This window comes from Eutrigla gurnardus (genome assembly GCF_963514095.1).
Source record: "Eutrigla gurnardus genome assembly, chromosome: 23".
NCBI lineage: Eukaryota > Metazoa > Chordata > Actinopteri > Perciformes > Triglidae > Eutrigla > Eutrigla gurnardus.
The window spans coordinates 8,245,871-8,262,018 of NC_139934.1; the positions used below are offsets into that span (position 1 = coordinate 8,245,871).

At 43.5% G+C, this 16,148-nt stretch overlaps 1 protein-coding gene across 6 annotated transcripts in view; it reads right to left on the reverse strand.

Annotated features, from left to right (window-relative positions):
- LOC311009243 (receptor-type tyrosine-protein phosphatase delta) overlaps positions 1–16,148 on the reverse strand; it is a 309,638-nt gene that overhangs the window by 61,312 nt on the left and 232,178 nt on the right. For 5 of the 6 annotated variants that reach the window (XM_084003278.1, XM_084003282.1, XM_084003280.1 and 2 more), the window contains exons 11-12: positions 3,522–3,667; positions 1,457–1,598 (exon numbers count right to left, since the gene is read on the reverse strand). In XM_084003278.1, the coding sequence (XP_083859404.1) occupies positions 1,457–1,598; positions 3,522–3,667 (288 nt within the window). Of the gene's footprint in view, positions 1–1,456; positions 1,599–3,518; positions 3,668–16,148 lie in introns of all 6 variants that reach the window. The other variant, XM_084003277.1, reaches the window with a different exon arrangement.

Consider the following 16,148-nt stretch of genomic DNA (forward strand, 5'->3'; position numbering starts at 1 on the left):
TTTGTAGTGGTGGTGATGGTGTGTGTGTTGGGGGGGGGTAGGCCTCCACTCCCCTTCAATACAGGTGATGGGATTCGAGTGCGAGCAAAAAGCAAAATGGAAATGGTAATAAAGATGCTAATGCTAGCCATGGAGCCGGGAAGCGTAGCTTCTCTACCCTCACCTGTGTGTGTGTGTGTGTGTGTGTGTGTGTGTGTGTGTGTGTGTGTGTGTGTGTGTGTGTGTGTGTGTGTGTGTGTGTGTGTGTGTGTGTGTGTGTGTCACATGTGTGCATTTCCTGTTTCCTTTCGCTCTGTCTCTATCTCTGTTTTTCCCCTTCCACACACACACACACACACACACACACACACACACACACACACACACACACAAACACACACACACACACTGTCTGCTCCAGAGTAAACAGGCGGGAGCTGCCTGTGAACGTGCCACCTTTCTCTTCCAATCTGCCTCTGGAGACAGTGCAAAGGGCCTTTTGTTGGCTCATTGGTGAGATAAGAAGTGGAGGGGGGGGTGGGCTTCAGAGACTCGCAGAGCCAGCTTTTTTTCTATAGGATGGAAGCACCCTTCTCAATAGAAACTCATTTGCCATGTTGTGTAATTGTGGTACATAATGGAGCACACCTCATTCAGGCAGCCCAAGGCATTTTTCTAAAGCCGTTTTCTCCATTCACAACCAAACAAGTCATTCTTTGGAGAGATATTACTCAGTCCTTTGAGCTCAGGGCCACCACATATTCTCCCTTTTGAATGGAATGTTGTGTGTAATCAAGATAAAATTTTGCTCAGTGCTTGTTACAAAAGCGGCTCTGTCAACCAACTTGATATTTTTCATCTGACTTCTATTCTCCATGTTGACTGGAAATAAACAAAGTGGCTGACCTTTCCCATCATGGGTTTGCGTGCAGGGGGCTGTTTATTGTCAGCCGCCGGCCACTGAAAGATACTGGGATTGAGAGCACTTGCGGCTAGAATACCACCGTAAACAATATATGATTGTTAATCGCACGAGAATCCGCTGCTTTATGTCCTACCCGGCCACAAGAATATCAAAGCTGAAGTGCAGAGATGAAAAATGACTGATTTGAAAATTATTGCTGAGCTTTTCCACTGCACCACCGCAGGCTAGGAATGGATGTCCATTTGCATAATTTAACTGGCATCTTAATTATTGTGTCAGGAATCTGTATGCAAATGACTTAAGTCACTTAGAAACAGAAACTTACTTGACTAAATGGCTAATGGACTAAATCTTATCAAGTTAGAAGACAACGTGAGTGTAACCAGAGTCTCTAATTGGGTTTGAGTGTGCGGTTCGACAGCAAGAAACAAGGAAAAGACAGGACAGAGACAACACATGTATATGTGAGCTTACCTGGCTTAGCTGGTAGAAAAAAGGTTAGTGGTGTGTGTGTGTTTTTCTTGTCTTTTGTGGTTGCTGAGGAGGACCTACCACGTAAAACAGTGAGTCTGGTGGTAGCGCTCGTCTCTCCAACACTGTTGGAGGCGACACATTCATATATGGCTTCATCTCGGGGCGTGCGCAATGGCTGAATTCTTAGCACTGAACCAGAGCCGTCGTCGAACTCTATCACCTGCAGGTGCGAGAGACAGGATATGTTAAAGGAGATTTTTTGGCTCACATCGGGCGTGGGACCTTCCGCAGACAAACAACCCTCGAGGACATTTGGCTTTCGACACTGATGGTGATAGAGACAATGTGCTCCCTATGACAGAAAAGTAAAAGCTGCTGCCCTACCTTAACATCGAACCCAAGTGATTTTGTGTTAATTTGTGAATATCGTGGTTGTACACTTAAATATACTCAACATATACATGTACAGACAGTAATGTCAGGATCTATTCAGCATCAGAATATATCCAATATGTAGACATAATAAAAAAACATATTTAGTGTTTTGGTAATATGTATGTGTTCAGACGTGTTGTCTTTCAGTGAACTATTTGCTATCTACTCCTAATTTGTGCATTAATTGGGAAAATAATCGATGCGGCTGACTAACTTTAAGAATGGGTGAAGTTGTCGTGGTCAGAATGTTTAGCTCTGATGTCGGGTTGCGGACTGAAATTTAAATCTGACTGTGTCCCACTCTTAAAGTTAACATTATATCCCTAGGAAATGCATCACACTGGGACGTGTCAATGGGACAGAAACAAGCACAAACAGTTAAAGGTGGCTTGATAAAGGTTTACGGACAGTTGTACCATGAGGTGAGATAGTGGTACGTAAGACAGGACTGATTGTATTGGACGAACGACACATAAAATGCTCACAAACAGGTGTTTGTTGTAGCTTATTCAGCTATTTTGCATGCTACATGTTGTATACTCACTGATTTTAGAAAGCCCTGTGTCATAACTCAATCTCTTTTAAGCATAGAGGTAGATTTCAATAACAAAATAGGCCTGAGACCTCCGCTTCACACGCAAGCGCACGCACACTCTCTCTCCCGCACACACACACACACACACACAAACACACAGAGGCCTACGAACATTTCAAAAGTTCACAATATATCTGTGCATGTGTTAGTTAACAATACACCTCGACATTTCATTGGCCAAGCTAAAGCGGTGTTGGCATTCAAGCTAGCAGCACGTGATGGTATCAGGAAAACAAAAAAAAACACCCTTTTTTTAAGTCAAAGCAGAAGAAATTAGAAAATAAGTGGAAATGTGTTTTTGTTAGCAGATGAGGCGGCGGTGCATGGAATGGCAGCGGCCAGCAAGCATTGTGAGGCAATGAGAGAACGAGAACTAGCGTGTTAGCATTCAGCACGACAAGCGACGCGCAAACGCGATGAACTCTGATAAGATTAGATTTTCTGTGGGCATGAGACGAAGAAGAAGCGGGATGAGGTCTTCGAGCTGAGTTAAGCCTTTGCTGCTGTGCAGTAGCAAGCAAATATGGCATCTAGCAGGGGATGGGGGGGTGGGTGACACCCTGATAGTCCCGAGGACTGACACAGAAATTAATAGAAATCTTATCAGTGTTCTGCAATGATGTGTTATTTCTCATGGGTATTGAGCCCGAGTGCAGATTAAAGCTGACCAAAAATCAAAGCTTCAGCCAAAATGAGGATAGGACATGCATTTAGATAAAGATGCCACAAAGCAAAAGGATATTCCGAAGTGAAAGCACTACTTTCCCTTTTCACTTTGCAGAAAGCTGGCAAATGTGGCGTGATGCTAATGTAGGCATCTGGGTCACACCACAAGTTATTTTCTTCTGTCCAATTGCTCTTTTCTTGTGTTTTATTTGATTACAAATCTGTCCCCAGATCTTTTCGTGTACTTTCTCATTAAAAGTCATGCGTGTTTAAATGCCTAGCCAGCGTGGTTGTTAGAGCTTGCTAATGCGTGGTGGCAAGTCAGGGCGGAAGAAAGCGAGCGGGCTGGGCTTGGCGCGATGGATTGTGGATGAGCAGAGCCAAAAGCAGTGCTTGAAGCATTCTCATTTTGTCGAGCATTTTACATCAGAACAATAGACCTAATACCTCAAATCTCTGGTTGCTGACTTTCTTCCCCTTCTTGTTCCACACAATCTTCGGCCGTGGATCTCCTGTAGCTTGGCAGATGAAGGACGCCACGCCTCCTTGCACGCCTGTTTGGTCATTGGGGGTTCTTAAAAACTTTGGTGGTGCTGGAGAGAGACAGAAAGAGAATACAAGATAACAAAAATAATTAGTGAGCATGCTAGGCTTTGAAGACAGGGCAATTAATCTCTGTTATCAAGCCACACGCACGGGAAAGTAACAATGTTGCAGATTTCAGCGTGTGGCTGTTAAGAGGATCGTCTTTGGCGGTCAAGGCGAGAGATTGTACTGACTTTATTGTGTGACTGGACATGGATGATCAGTGGTTAAGATCAGAAGTGAAAGCAAAGGGACATTTTATCTTTAACCGAGTATTTTCTACTCTGAAAGGAAAACTGAGACGGAATTCTTGGATAAAAGGATGCATTTTGTTTGTGGGGAAGAAAGAGAACAGGTTGAAGTCAATCATTTAAAAAGATAATATAGTTATTATTCTTGTTCTAGAATGTCGTAAGAAATTTGTCAAGGCTGCAAGCTTCTGTCAAAAACATTGCCTCTTCCCTCTGCGATGGTAAATGTGTTATTGCAGTCATTATGTAATACTGTCCCAAAGCAAATTCAGTAAACCTTAACAGGGGTACAGAATGTTCACATGGCACTTATTTTGTGAACAACACAGTGCAGAGAAGGCTATGATGGTGTTTTAGCTGCGAGTGAGTAATTAGAGGGAAAAGAGAGAAATAAGATCGCTCGGCACTTCTTTGTCATTTCTGTGAAAGGATGATTGTCTGTGAAGTGGGCAGTCAAAAATAAAAGTTATCTACTTCAACAAGCTGTTATGTGTCACCTTGTCGACATGCTGTTCCTACTGCACATAAATCATTTAAACGCTCACCTTTTCTAATAACATAAGCTAACATATTTCCAAGCTGCTGCAGAGAAACAGATGCGTGTCTAGTGTCGTCTGGTAGCAGACAATGCCGCTCTCTAGAAAACCACCAATCAGAACGCTGGCTTAGCCCCACGCACATGACACACGCACCTGATAAGGTCCTCGCCACGCTCTGATCAGTGATGTGAGCATTCTGTTTCTCCTAATTGCTCCCTCGATTCAGCACAAGCCAAGTGTAAATAAAACGAGGATGGAAATGCAGGAAAGTGCAGGGGAGTCGAAGTGAGAGATTGGCAGACTGGAACAGTGTATGCTTTGTGTGGACATGGACGTTCCCATCGACTCTGATGGTTTGACATCACTGTACACAAGCATTTGTTCAGGCTCTGATCCCCACAACAGTGAAGACAGCTGCAACCCTGTTAGATTTTTAGAAATAGTGTCGTTTTTAAGTTCAATTATTCACCAATACAAATAACAAACAATTCTCCATTAACGTTCAATTACAAGCATTGAGTTGTTCCACCTTCCCCACTCCTCCAGGACAACCAGTTCCTGCTCATGAGCCGACATTTCCATGACGACCAACTCAAAAGACATAAAAGTAATGAGTTATTAAAGGAGCCCTTCTCTCCGTGATGAGATTTTGATTTTGAGATTTGCATTCCAGCTTCATCATAATGATCCCGGCTAATTTCAGTAATGTCATAGTGCTAAGTGAGACCACCCTCCCCCCCCCCTTCCTAGTTTTTTGATCTGAAGCTCAAGTACCAGCTTCAGTGGGAGGTGTAGCTCCATCTGTCCCCCTGCGGAGCAACTGTTTGCCTTTTATCAATCACTTCAGCAGGCCATTAAGGGCCACACAGCTGCAGTAATGCCAACCGTCTGAATCACCTCATCTGTGTGTGTGTGTGTGTGTGTGTGTGTGTGTGTGTGTGTGTGTGTGTGTGTGTGAGAATGTGTGATTGTGTTTGCTCGCGTGTGCACACTGATTTCCCCTCGCAGATTGTACTGCCCAGCGGCGGCGGCGAGAGAGGGACAAATTAACCTGCAGGATCCGTGGAAAGGTGACATAACGTGTGGTCAGCAATCAAAAGGGGGGGAATAGATGAACAGGCAAGCAGCTGGGCTTCCATTGGGCAAATGAGTCTGGGAAACCGCCTGATTGCCTCATGCCATGTGCACACACATTAACAATCCCCCCCCCCCCCCCCCCACACACACACACACACACACACACATCATTCAGCGGGTCACAGATCCGACAGGTGGTTAGCTAGAGTTGACACGATGTAATTTGCACGCGGCAAAGAGCACCACTATAATATCTGAATTTGCACCTTATCTCATTGACTTTGCTGGGGCGTGGCGCACATTGGCATCCAGCCAAGAGGGTGCTGATGGGTAATTGATATGCTATCGGGCCTGTTTTTCGCTCCGGGGCCATCCATTATGGCTCGGTGCGTCTCCGTACGCCGGCTGTGATAGACTACTAGGACATGTACGGCAGATCAGCACTGGAGGTGGGGGGAGAGTCATCGCACAATGGGGAGTGATTGAGGCGTGACATGGAGGTAATGGTGTTTTCACAGACATGGCCGCTGATAGCGCCATCATACCCCCATTTTAGGTCCGCCGCTGACAAACATCCATTTTGGTCGGCTCCTCGTATGGCTGCGGGGAGACAGAGGCTGATTGAAACCTCTGTTTTCTCCAAACAACGCCATGACCAGAACCTTGACGGCACACCGAAATGATTTGGCCTATGAACAAACATTGTGCAAACTCATGCACCGTGAAGAAAGCTTTTAACACAGAATGCTGATGTTTCAATGGCCGTGTTCTAAATTATCAGCCACGACGACACAAAATCTATCATAAGAAAGTGGAAATAGTTATCAGCAATCATGTTAATTCTAGTCGAAAATAATTAGCATATTCTGTGCACACTGTTTTTGCTTTTAATTGTATCAAATACATCTCAATTGAAACAAGTCGTATCCAGTTAGAGCTCCTGATGTGTCTGCAGCATGTTAGGATCTCCTTTGAGGGGGTAACCATGAATGAATACCGCGGCTAGGCACCTGTTAATCCACTGCTAAGCTGTCGCCGACAAACAAATGAGAAGCGTAAAGCCTGTCGCAAGCTGGTGACACGGGCCCGTTCCTGTTCTCCCTCGAGGTCATTAAGTAACCTTGTTCACATTCGCTTCAGAGGAAGACGCTCTCCTCAGCATTGCTCTATTTTTCATGGATCAATGCCGTGTTAATAATTTGTTGGCTGACTGAAAGTCTTTACTGTTCTCCAGAACACCCATGTCCACGGGGCTGAGGGGGCAAAGCGTTTCATGACTGGAAGTATATATATTTTTTAATGGAAAGACATAAATGGAAATTGGAAGCCTTCCGCAATGTGGGCAGCAAATTGTATTGCCGTTGCTGCTACTATAATTTATCGTTATCATTTTGGACCTTTTTTTAGGTCTTTTTAAAACGTCCATTTAAATAAAGTGGTCTGATCGATCTATAAAGTTGTTTCAGGTGATTATCACCACACTGGAGCAGCTTTACACCACTTTAATTCCAGGCTGCAGTGTTCAACGACGTCTAGGACCAAGCTCTTGGACATCAACAGTTTACTGAAATGATGAACTTATAGACTTTGGTATTTGTCGGGTCGAACCGGCAGTGAGTGAAAAGCTCCTGCTCTGCGGAGCGCCGGGTGACCTTTAGAACCTGTTGCAGAGCGAGTTTCTAAGATGAGTGGATTGTATAACGGAGGCTAATGATATCACACTTTTTTTATCGTCATGCTGAACCCTGAGGATAGTTGGGTTCAGAGCATCTTGCGACTCTGTGTTCATTACAATTTTTGTTTGATATTGGCTTAACTCATATCCAAACATTGCATTTTAATACGCTCTTCAAATAGATCAGTCTGGGTTTCATTCATAATGGCCCAAACATTTCAAGTCATCAGGGCTCCGCCATAGACTAAAGTTTGATCCGCCAAGCCATTAAAGAGCATGAATCAAAGAGTGGCGAGAGGAACATTAATAAACCCACTTTCAGTTGGAACCGCTATTCGGCACAGACACCAGTCCAAGATGGCTCGGTTTTCACAATTATACTGACTGACATATTCAATTTCATTTGCATGAAAAGGGCCATTTCCTCTCAGAATCTTTAACTTGCAGGGTGAGGTGGGGTTGTGGACGGCGATAATTAATCCTAACACATTGGGTGGCAGTCTGCAAATACCCTGCTCCATTTTAGGCGTAGTGGTGGAAGAAAGGAACATTTAAAGATGCCATTAACCTCATTCGACATCTTTAAGCCGCAGCGTATCAATTCTGCGATATTGATAAATTGTCACAACGGCAGCAAGTGGCGCAAATTGGACTGAAAGGGGGTGGCTGATGTCGGGAGAGGGTAAAAATGATCCATATAGTACACAGCGTGTGCCTATTTGGCTTTGTGTAAGTATTCTGAGAGTGGGTTGCAGCAACATCATTCCAATCGCATTTAAATAGAGGTGCAGAGGGATTGTGAATGCTGTTGTATGGTTTATAAAGTAACAACCTGTTTTGGGATTAATAGACAGTGTTGAGAAACATGTGACCTCCATGCCAGAAAGAAAACACGCTGCGAAAATGCAAAAAATACTAACAAAAACAAAAAGTTAAAAAAAAAAGAGAGAAGCCAAACCACACATACTAATCAAGGGACCAAACACAATCATAAACCATTTTCTTGGGGCATTACACAGCTCTCTATCTGCAGCGTTATGATAAAAAATGTGTCTTTTGTAACGCCGAGGAAACAAACTCCACATTGTATGTGCTCACAAAGCAGAGAGAAAGAAAAGGAATCGGAGCTTAATTAGAACTGGTGGCTGATTTGAATTGCATGCTCATCGGTAATCTCGCCTTAAATGGAAACTGAAATTCTTATTGCAATTAGTGATTACTTGAAAAGGGATATGGCCCCCGAATGACTGTTAATTACTGGATCAGGAATAGTACATTCATTCACTGCAGAGGTTTTAATGCAGTGCACTGATGGGGACTCACTCCTCCATCAATATTGTGCTGCTTGTCACACATAATGAAGTTCATAATACAAGCCTTCTCCTACACCCCCCCTCCCATCCCAAGTGCTTAAATGTGCTCTCTAAGCAGAATTCATAAGTCATTATGTAAAACTAATTCAATAGAACATACAAAATGCAGCTTAATGACACATTAATATTTAGACTGGATGTGGATGCTTGGGCTGCAGGTCCATTTTGCGACGGGGTCGGGGTCTCTTATTTGGCTCAGAAGCCTGCGACGGTCTCCCGTGAATAAATAAATGCATATCATCACTTACAATGCTGCTTCAAAGGCAGGAGAACTACAGCATGCATAACCCATCAGCGTATTCTCATTGCCAAACATTCAGCCCAATGTCTAAGGTTGCAAACAAAAAAATCACACTCCAACGGGATTCCTTCACCCCAGTGTGTGCGTTTTACGTTTGCTCACTAGCACCGCCATGCGAGGTCGCAGCTTCTGGCTGCAGCGCCGCAGGAGTTTGGGCACTTTTTGCACAGACAACAAGCAAACGGCTTCAAAAAGAATGGCTAATGCTCTTGTCCCACATTCAACGCGCTGACAGATTCTCTGACGGGGAGGGGGCTGGATGGGGAGGACGGGGCTCCAGAGGTGCACGACTTACCGTACACACACACACTCTCACGGGTTTTGGAGTGTTCTTGCTGGGATGGAGCGAACGTCACGACGGCAACAGACAAGCGATGACATTAATAAGTTGAGGGGGATGTGGGACTATAGAAAATTCTGTAAGGCTACATTAAATAAATATAACGGGGTTATTTATGGAATAGCGCTGAGAGTCTTAGTCTGCGTTTCATGGGAAAAAGACGGCACCTGAAATACCCTCTTATTCAATTATCATTGCAGACTCATACAGGCGAAAACCTTTCAGTTATGCAATGACAGCTATGTCCCTGTGGTAACAATGTAACCATGAACAAAACTTGTACCCCCTTTTTTTTTAGTATCTCTCTTTCTGCTTCTGTGTCTGTCTCTCTATCAGACACACACACACACACACACACACACAAACACAAACAACCACCCTCTCCCAGGGGACACATTAGCGAGGTAGAGGGATCCAGTTTGTCACTTAATAAAACAGCCCACTCAAACAGATGGCTTTGTTCAAATGCTGGAACTGAATCGCTGCTGTGGCAAATCAGACACATGAAAGCCCACCTCCCTTTGCGGTGGAAAGCAAACAGAAGGAAACGTATAAATATTGAATTGCGCCACTGTGGGCGTGAGACCATCCAGCAGAGAGACAACAAAAAAAAAAAAAGTGAGAGAGACGAGAGGTGGAAAACACCCAGAGTCTCTCGTAGGAGATTTTAAACATCTGGGCTGAGGTTGTCCAACGAAGATGCAAAATAATATGGAGGCTTAAATTCCAAAAAAAGGCATCTTCCCTCATTCATCGTGTACATACACACATCTAGGGACCGATTCGTGTGTGACCATTTGAGACAGTCGCATAAGAAGTATGAAATTTGGATTTGTTTGTCTTGTTTGTTTTTTCCTCCAACGTCTGGGGGGAAAAAAAGAAAGAACCGAGATAAGTAATTCTAATTGTGCAGACTTACTCTGTTTGGTAGTCAGCGCGGTCTATTTGCAAAAAGTTAATTATCTGATAGGATAGGCAGTGGCAGCCACTAACACAGAAAGCCATTCGTTCATTCTGTTTTCCACTAGGCAACGGAACGATTCATTAAATGGCAGCGCTGCAGCAAAATGACCAGCAGTTATCACACTGGAGCTGCACAGACTTGAAAAGATGTTCAAAATGGCAAAAGTGATAAACATTCTTTGACCATGTCAGCTTACTGCCAATGTAATTACCTCTGTGTGTGTGTGTGTGTGTGTGTGTGTGTGTGTGTGTGTGTGTGTGTGTGTGTGTGTGTGTGTGTGTGTGTGTGTGTGTGTGTGTGTGTGTGTGTGTGTGTGTGTGTGTGTGTGGATAATAAGACAGCATGATAGCGTCTGATTCAGATGCTTTTACCAAACATGTGACATACATCTAATGTGAGATAACAGAATATCACCATGACAGCATGTGCAGATGACAATCTACAAAGCTGCTTGGATTTCCAGTTTACGGATGGGGGGGGGGGGATGGAATGTTAAATCAAAAAAAGCAACATATTTTACTGGCTGTATTCAAGAGAGATTCACTCCATTGGGCCTGTCCTATTTCTTTATAGCATAAACTTCACATAATTGTCTTTGCCCTCGACCACGGAGCGGAAAAGCTTGCCTCATATTTGTCTCCATAGGAGCAGAGATGGATTATGTAGCAAATCATTCCAGGGATTCAACATTGTATATTTAAACAGACTCTAATTGCATGGATAAGTAGTGCCAAGCCATTTCCGATGGATGCCAGTTGTCAGGCCATAAGAAGTGACACATTCCCCGCACTGTGTTTTCTCAAGCGCTTACAGGCAAAACTAGTTCACGCTCCAGCAATCCTGCTAGATGACAACTGGCTTCCTTTCAGCAGCTCGGATATCCTGCGAATGTTCCCAAAGTTCGGCAAATGAGGTTACACCTGAACCAAGCTTTTTTTTTGGTGGGGGAAAAATAAATAGGGCTATTAATTGTAATTGCCTCGAGTCTAAATCACGTAACCATCACATTCGAGCAGTTTGCACATTGTAAAGCTCAGGGAATATTTGACTAATCCGTCTGGAATAAATATGATAGGCCACGTAAGAATATGAAACTAGAATTAAAAAGCAGTTTCCTGAGAAACCTGACCAAGCAATCTCTCTGCTATACTGTTCTCTGCAGAGAGCCGTAGTCGTGGCTTTCCTCGAACCAAAAAACCTATTACTGGGACAAAGAATATGCAGGGGAGGGTACCACAAACAGTCACTCAAGGACCAAAGTGACCTTTCACAGGCCACTAATTTTATGCAGCAGTGAAGGAAGAGGATTGCACATAAAAGAGAGGAAGAAAAATGGCGGTGATTGAAATGTTTTTGAGGTAAAAATCACCTTTTCATCTTTACTCTTGCTCTTGCCGTAGCGTAAAAAGGATTTAGGGGAGCTCTAAAATAGCGCAGTATTTCTGTATAAATTGTTTTAAACATGGTCCAGTATTGTAGTTGTGGTGTATTGACGCAGTTATAAGAGTAGCATGTTGGTGTAGTTTTGTGGTAGAGAGAGGTGGTCGGTGCTTAGAGCAGACGGGTGTTAGCAAGCGGATGATAGATTAGCAGTAAAGTTGTCAAGTGGTAGTAAATGTACATTGTGGGTTTCAGTTTGAGTAAACACCGCGGCTCCTCAAGATCAACATTTCAGGCTGTGGATGTGGGACGCCACCTAGTCTAGGTCTGGTCTGTAGAATTTAGGATTAGTAATCCAGAACGTGATGAAAATATCATGACTATATTGTTCTCAACACGTCATATGATATGCTACTTCAGTACTACTCTGACTATCCCTTTCACAGCTATAACACGGTATCGGCTGATACCGATCACAGGGTCTGTTTGAAGCTTTCCATTTCTAATATTCATCTTGAAGTCGGCCTACGGAGAACAGCAGCAGTCCCACCGTGGGTCCGGTCCAGACCGCTGAGAAAGACCCCTCATTACGAACGGATTTCCCTTTTTACACTAAACCCAACAAAGCCAGCACAACGCTGGCCCAGTTGTGATTGTAGATAATGTGCCAGCGTGATCCGTAACTCGGCAGCGTGGCCGTCTAGCGTGTGTGTTGTCCCACCACACCGGCTGTCCCCTTTCACACAGATATTAATTTGGCTCAGTGACAACCTAAAAGAGGCTTCAGAGACACAAGTATCAGCTTTCATAGAGATCACAGCTCAAAGTCTTTTGAACAAATATTGTCTAACCGTAACCCTCAGTCTATCAGAGCTCCCCTTTATACTGATCTCTAATGATTGAAGCAGTACATTAGCTCCAATGCTTGCATGGCATAATGCATGCTTATAATGATTCAACTTCTTTCTATCTCTGTGGTTAAAGTTTCATAAAAGTATTCAGTACTAAGAATTCAAAATGTTTGTTTTTTGTGGTCAAATATTGCCTTTCATCTGCACCAATTGATTCAACATATGCCAAAAAAAGTGTCTAAATGCATTTAATTTAAATTATTACTCATAATGTTCCTCTTTTTATGGGTTTGTTTTGCAATGAATAAGTGACACACAAATACTGCAGGATAACACATTAGCTGTGTGTATCAGGGGCTTGTTTGTGTCAGCTACATATTATTAATATGTCTCCAACTAATCCACGCGCAGTAAATCGTAAGTTGAGGTCTTTTGAATTCTTAATTGCGAACCCCTGAAGAAAACGGTTCGGCTCTTGTGTGTGTGTGTGTGTGTGTGTGTGTGTGTGTGTGTGGCTGTGTCTTTGAAGAGCTACAGATGGGGGAAACAAATGAGGGCGGATGGTATCAGGGTCAGACTGGCGGATGGGGGTTTTCACAAACAGCGCAATGTCACCCCAGGAGCAAAAAACAACAAGCCCCAGGGGACGTAATTAAAATCATCCAGTGAAATGAAGTGCTTCGGATCACTTTTTAAAAGGCCCCTTCTTAATGTGTTACGATGCAGGGATGATTCATCAGAAGATGTAGAAGTCTTGAACGTGTACAGTGTGTGGGTGTTAGTAGACACTACGCGTTTGAGTCGGAGGTTAAAGGTGCGTTCACGTTCATCAACCTGTCATGTACCATTATAGTAGCTGGTTACAAATCGTTATACTTTTTTGAAAATAGTCTAAATTTCCCATTGAAATCCTGTTTTGTATGGTGATTACAAAAAAAAAACTGTTTTAACCTTGGAAATATTTACATATATATTGGTGAAATACACTTTGGTGGAGTGCAGGCGGAAAATCAGTCAAAGAAAGTAAAGAGAACCACAGATGGAGGTTAGACTTGCATTGTGAGACACCAAACTGTTGATGGCTTTGTGAGAATCCAGCTTGTGATACTATTATAGTTTCCCAACTTTGGTTCATTCAGTGATTTTAATGGAATAGTGTGTCATATTTTCTTCGAGGCCGGATGAAAAAAAAAGTGGTGGATTTCTAGCCTCCTTAGAGTAAAAGACTGTTGGGGACCGGAGATGTAGCCTTTGGACTGATGGGAGTTCGTTGCACGTCTCCTTAGTCCTTTTCACCCTTTGCCAAACTGAGCCTCAGTTTACAGAGCAAGAGGATACACAAAGGCGCTGGGCTCAAGTGCAAATGTTTGCCAGCAGTAATGGGCTCTAGTCCACTGGATAAGTGAATGTGTGTGGTTTTTTTGCTGTCCATTAAATGTATGTACATAGAAATAGTGCACGGCCAGTGCAGGACATTTAATTGTGGGCCTAGATAATGTGCTTGTGTGTCTGTGAAGGGAGTCATTCTGGTTATAAACCAGCTGTATGTGGGACCGAAATGTCCCAGTAAAAGTATAAAGAGCCATCTATCCACAATGCCCTTTTCACAGTTAGCTGGATTATTCTGAAAACACAACTCTGAGTAACGGCTGGGGCAATTGGCTTTTAATGTGGAGTAGTGAAACTGTGAGGAAGAGAGAGTAAAAAGCCAATGACGTTGTCACAAAATGCCACAAGGTACTATGGGTCCTCAGTAAGTAATGACTTCATCCGTTTTCTCACATAGATTAAAGGTTAAATAGTAAGCTGGCACATTGACTCACCGTGATCGTTAACGTCATGAATATTTTAAGAAATCTGGTGCGCTAAAGCACGGAGACAAAAGACAAAATGATGTGTTCAACTTGAAGAGGGTCGAACAGACGGAGAGGCAGTTTGTCTCTTTTTCCGTCCTACATTAATGTCATTATTTATATAAGTATGATGTAACTTGTGAGTCATATTTTACCATTAAGAAACAATTTAGGAATTTTGTAGTGTATTGACAAATGAGCATTGTCCACTTAAGAGAAAAAAATATAATTGTTTAACTTAAAGGGACTCGAAAACCTATATTTGTGTAACATGCCGGTTAATAGCGGAAGAAAACTGTTCAAAGCAGGGTTCTCCTTGGTGGGTTTTTGGAGCAGGTATTTTCACTTTAGTCTGCTGACATTAATCATTCCACATGTGCACAATCATTGTCAGAACCCATATGTCCCTTTGCCTTTTCAACCTGGGAGGAAAGTGTGTGTGTGTTGTAACTGGTCCCTAAAAACAATTTCCCTTCCCCTTCTCCCTCTGCACTGAGTTTGTCAAAAAAGGGGAACAGTGTCCAGATTAATTAGAATCCCGTTTGCGGGCATCTTCCTCTTTTCCCCCCCTCCTCCCATGACTCTTTTCTTTTTCTTCGTCTTGCCTACACTCCTTGCAGCCATCCCGGCACCATTTATCATGTTGCCATCTCGACAGTGCCTTCCCCCTTTCTTGCTGGGAAGCCATTAGAGCATCTCTGCATCGTGGCAGCCAGATTGCATTCCGGTCCCCACTCACGACATTTATCATCTTTTCGTCCTAACTTTTTATCTGCCCCTGCCCTGTGTGAAGTCCTATCTGCAATGCCCACTATAATGAAAACACTGGGAGGTGAGGCTCAAGTAAATAACCTAATTAAACCTAGCAAACAGGGACAAAGGAGGGGAAAAAGCACAAAAGGCCTTTGTGAGGATGCCAGAGGAGGAACACTCACAGATGGCAGTGAGGAAGTCGAAGCAGTGATGTGGCACGATGCCATTACCACCTTCTCATCACGGTATTTATAGTACGCCTAGTAGTATTGCTGTTTTTCCGAAGAAGTCTTCTTTCTGTGATTTGGACCAGCATAGTATGACAGTTCACCCTTATGCTGACAAAGCACTAATTACACACCACAGAATGATGGATGTAAGAAAAGAAATGCTCCTGTAAGACAAGGAAATATCTCCGTGATAAGGCGCAAAGCATTGAGTAATGGCTCTTTGGAGAAAATCCATCCTTCTAGCGCACTCCTTTCCTAATTCTTAGGCAAAAGTCCAGCCAACTCTGATTGGTCTCATTAGGGACAAAATGAAGAATGCCAAGCGTCATAATTATCGGCGCACTGCTGCAAACAGTATTGAGTCAATACAGCAAAATGTCAGGGGGGCATTAGTGGGCAATTATTAATCCATATGAAGCTGGGATGGACAATTTAATTATCACCTAATCAATATTTCCAGATCTTGTACAGATGTAGAGCAGTGACCCAGTGGATAGATCTGGTTTTTCTGAGAAGCCCCGTGCGAGGGCAGCTGGGAGCAGCATGGAGGGCTGCAATAAACAGGGACGTGCTTCTCTGCACGCATGACCATGGGCACGAGGTTCTCTCAGTGATGGACACCAGCTCTACTCTACTTGAATATGCTAGAGAAGAAATAACAACGATGCATGTCTAAGCTGAACAACCTTCCTCTCTCCTGCAGTTGTTGGACTGCCTCGGGTGGTCCACACATTTAAGTGCCCCTGTGTAGCCACTTTGACTTTGAGTTTTGCTTATTTACTGACTCAAACCCAACAGTCGTTTTGTTCCCGTTTCCAAAAGCCACCTTGGCTAAAGATATCACTCTTGTGTCCATAACAGTGCCATGCCAGAAAAACCCATTGCGTGAAGCAGGAGTGATG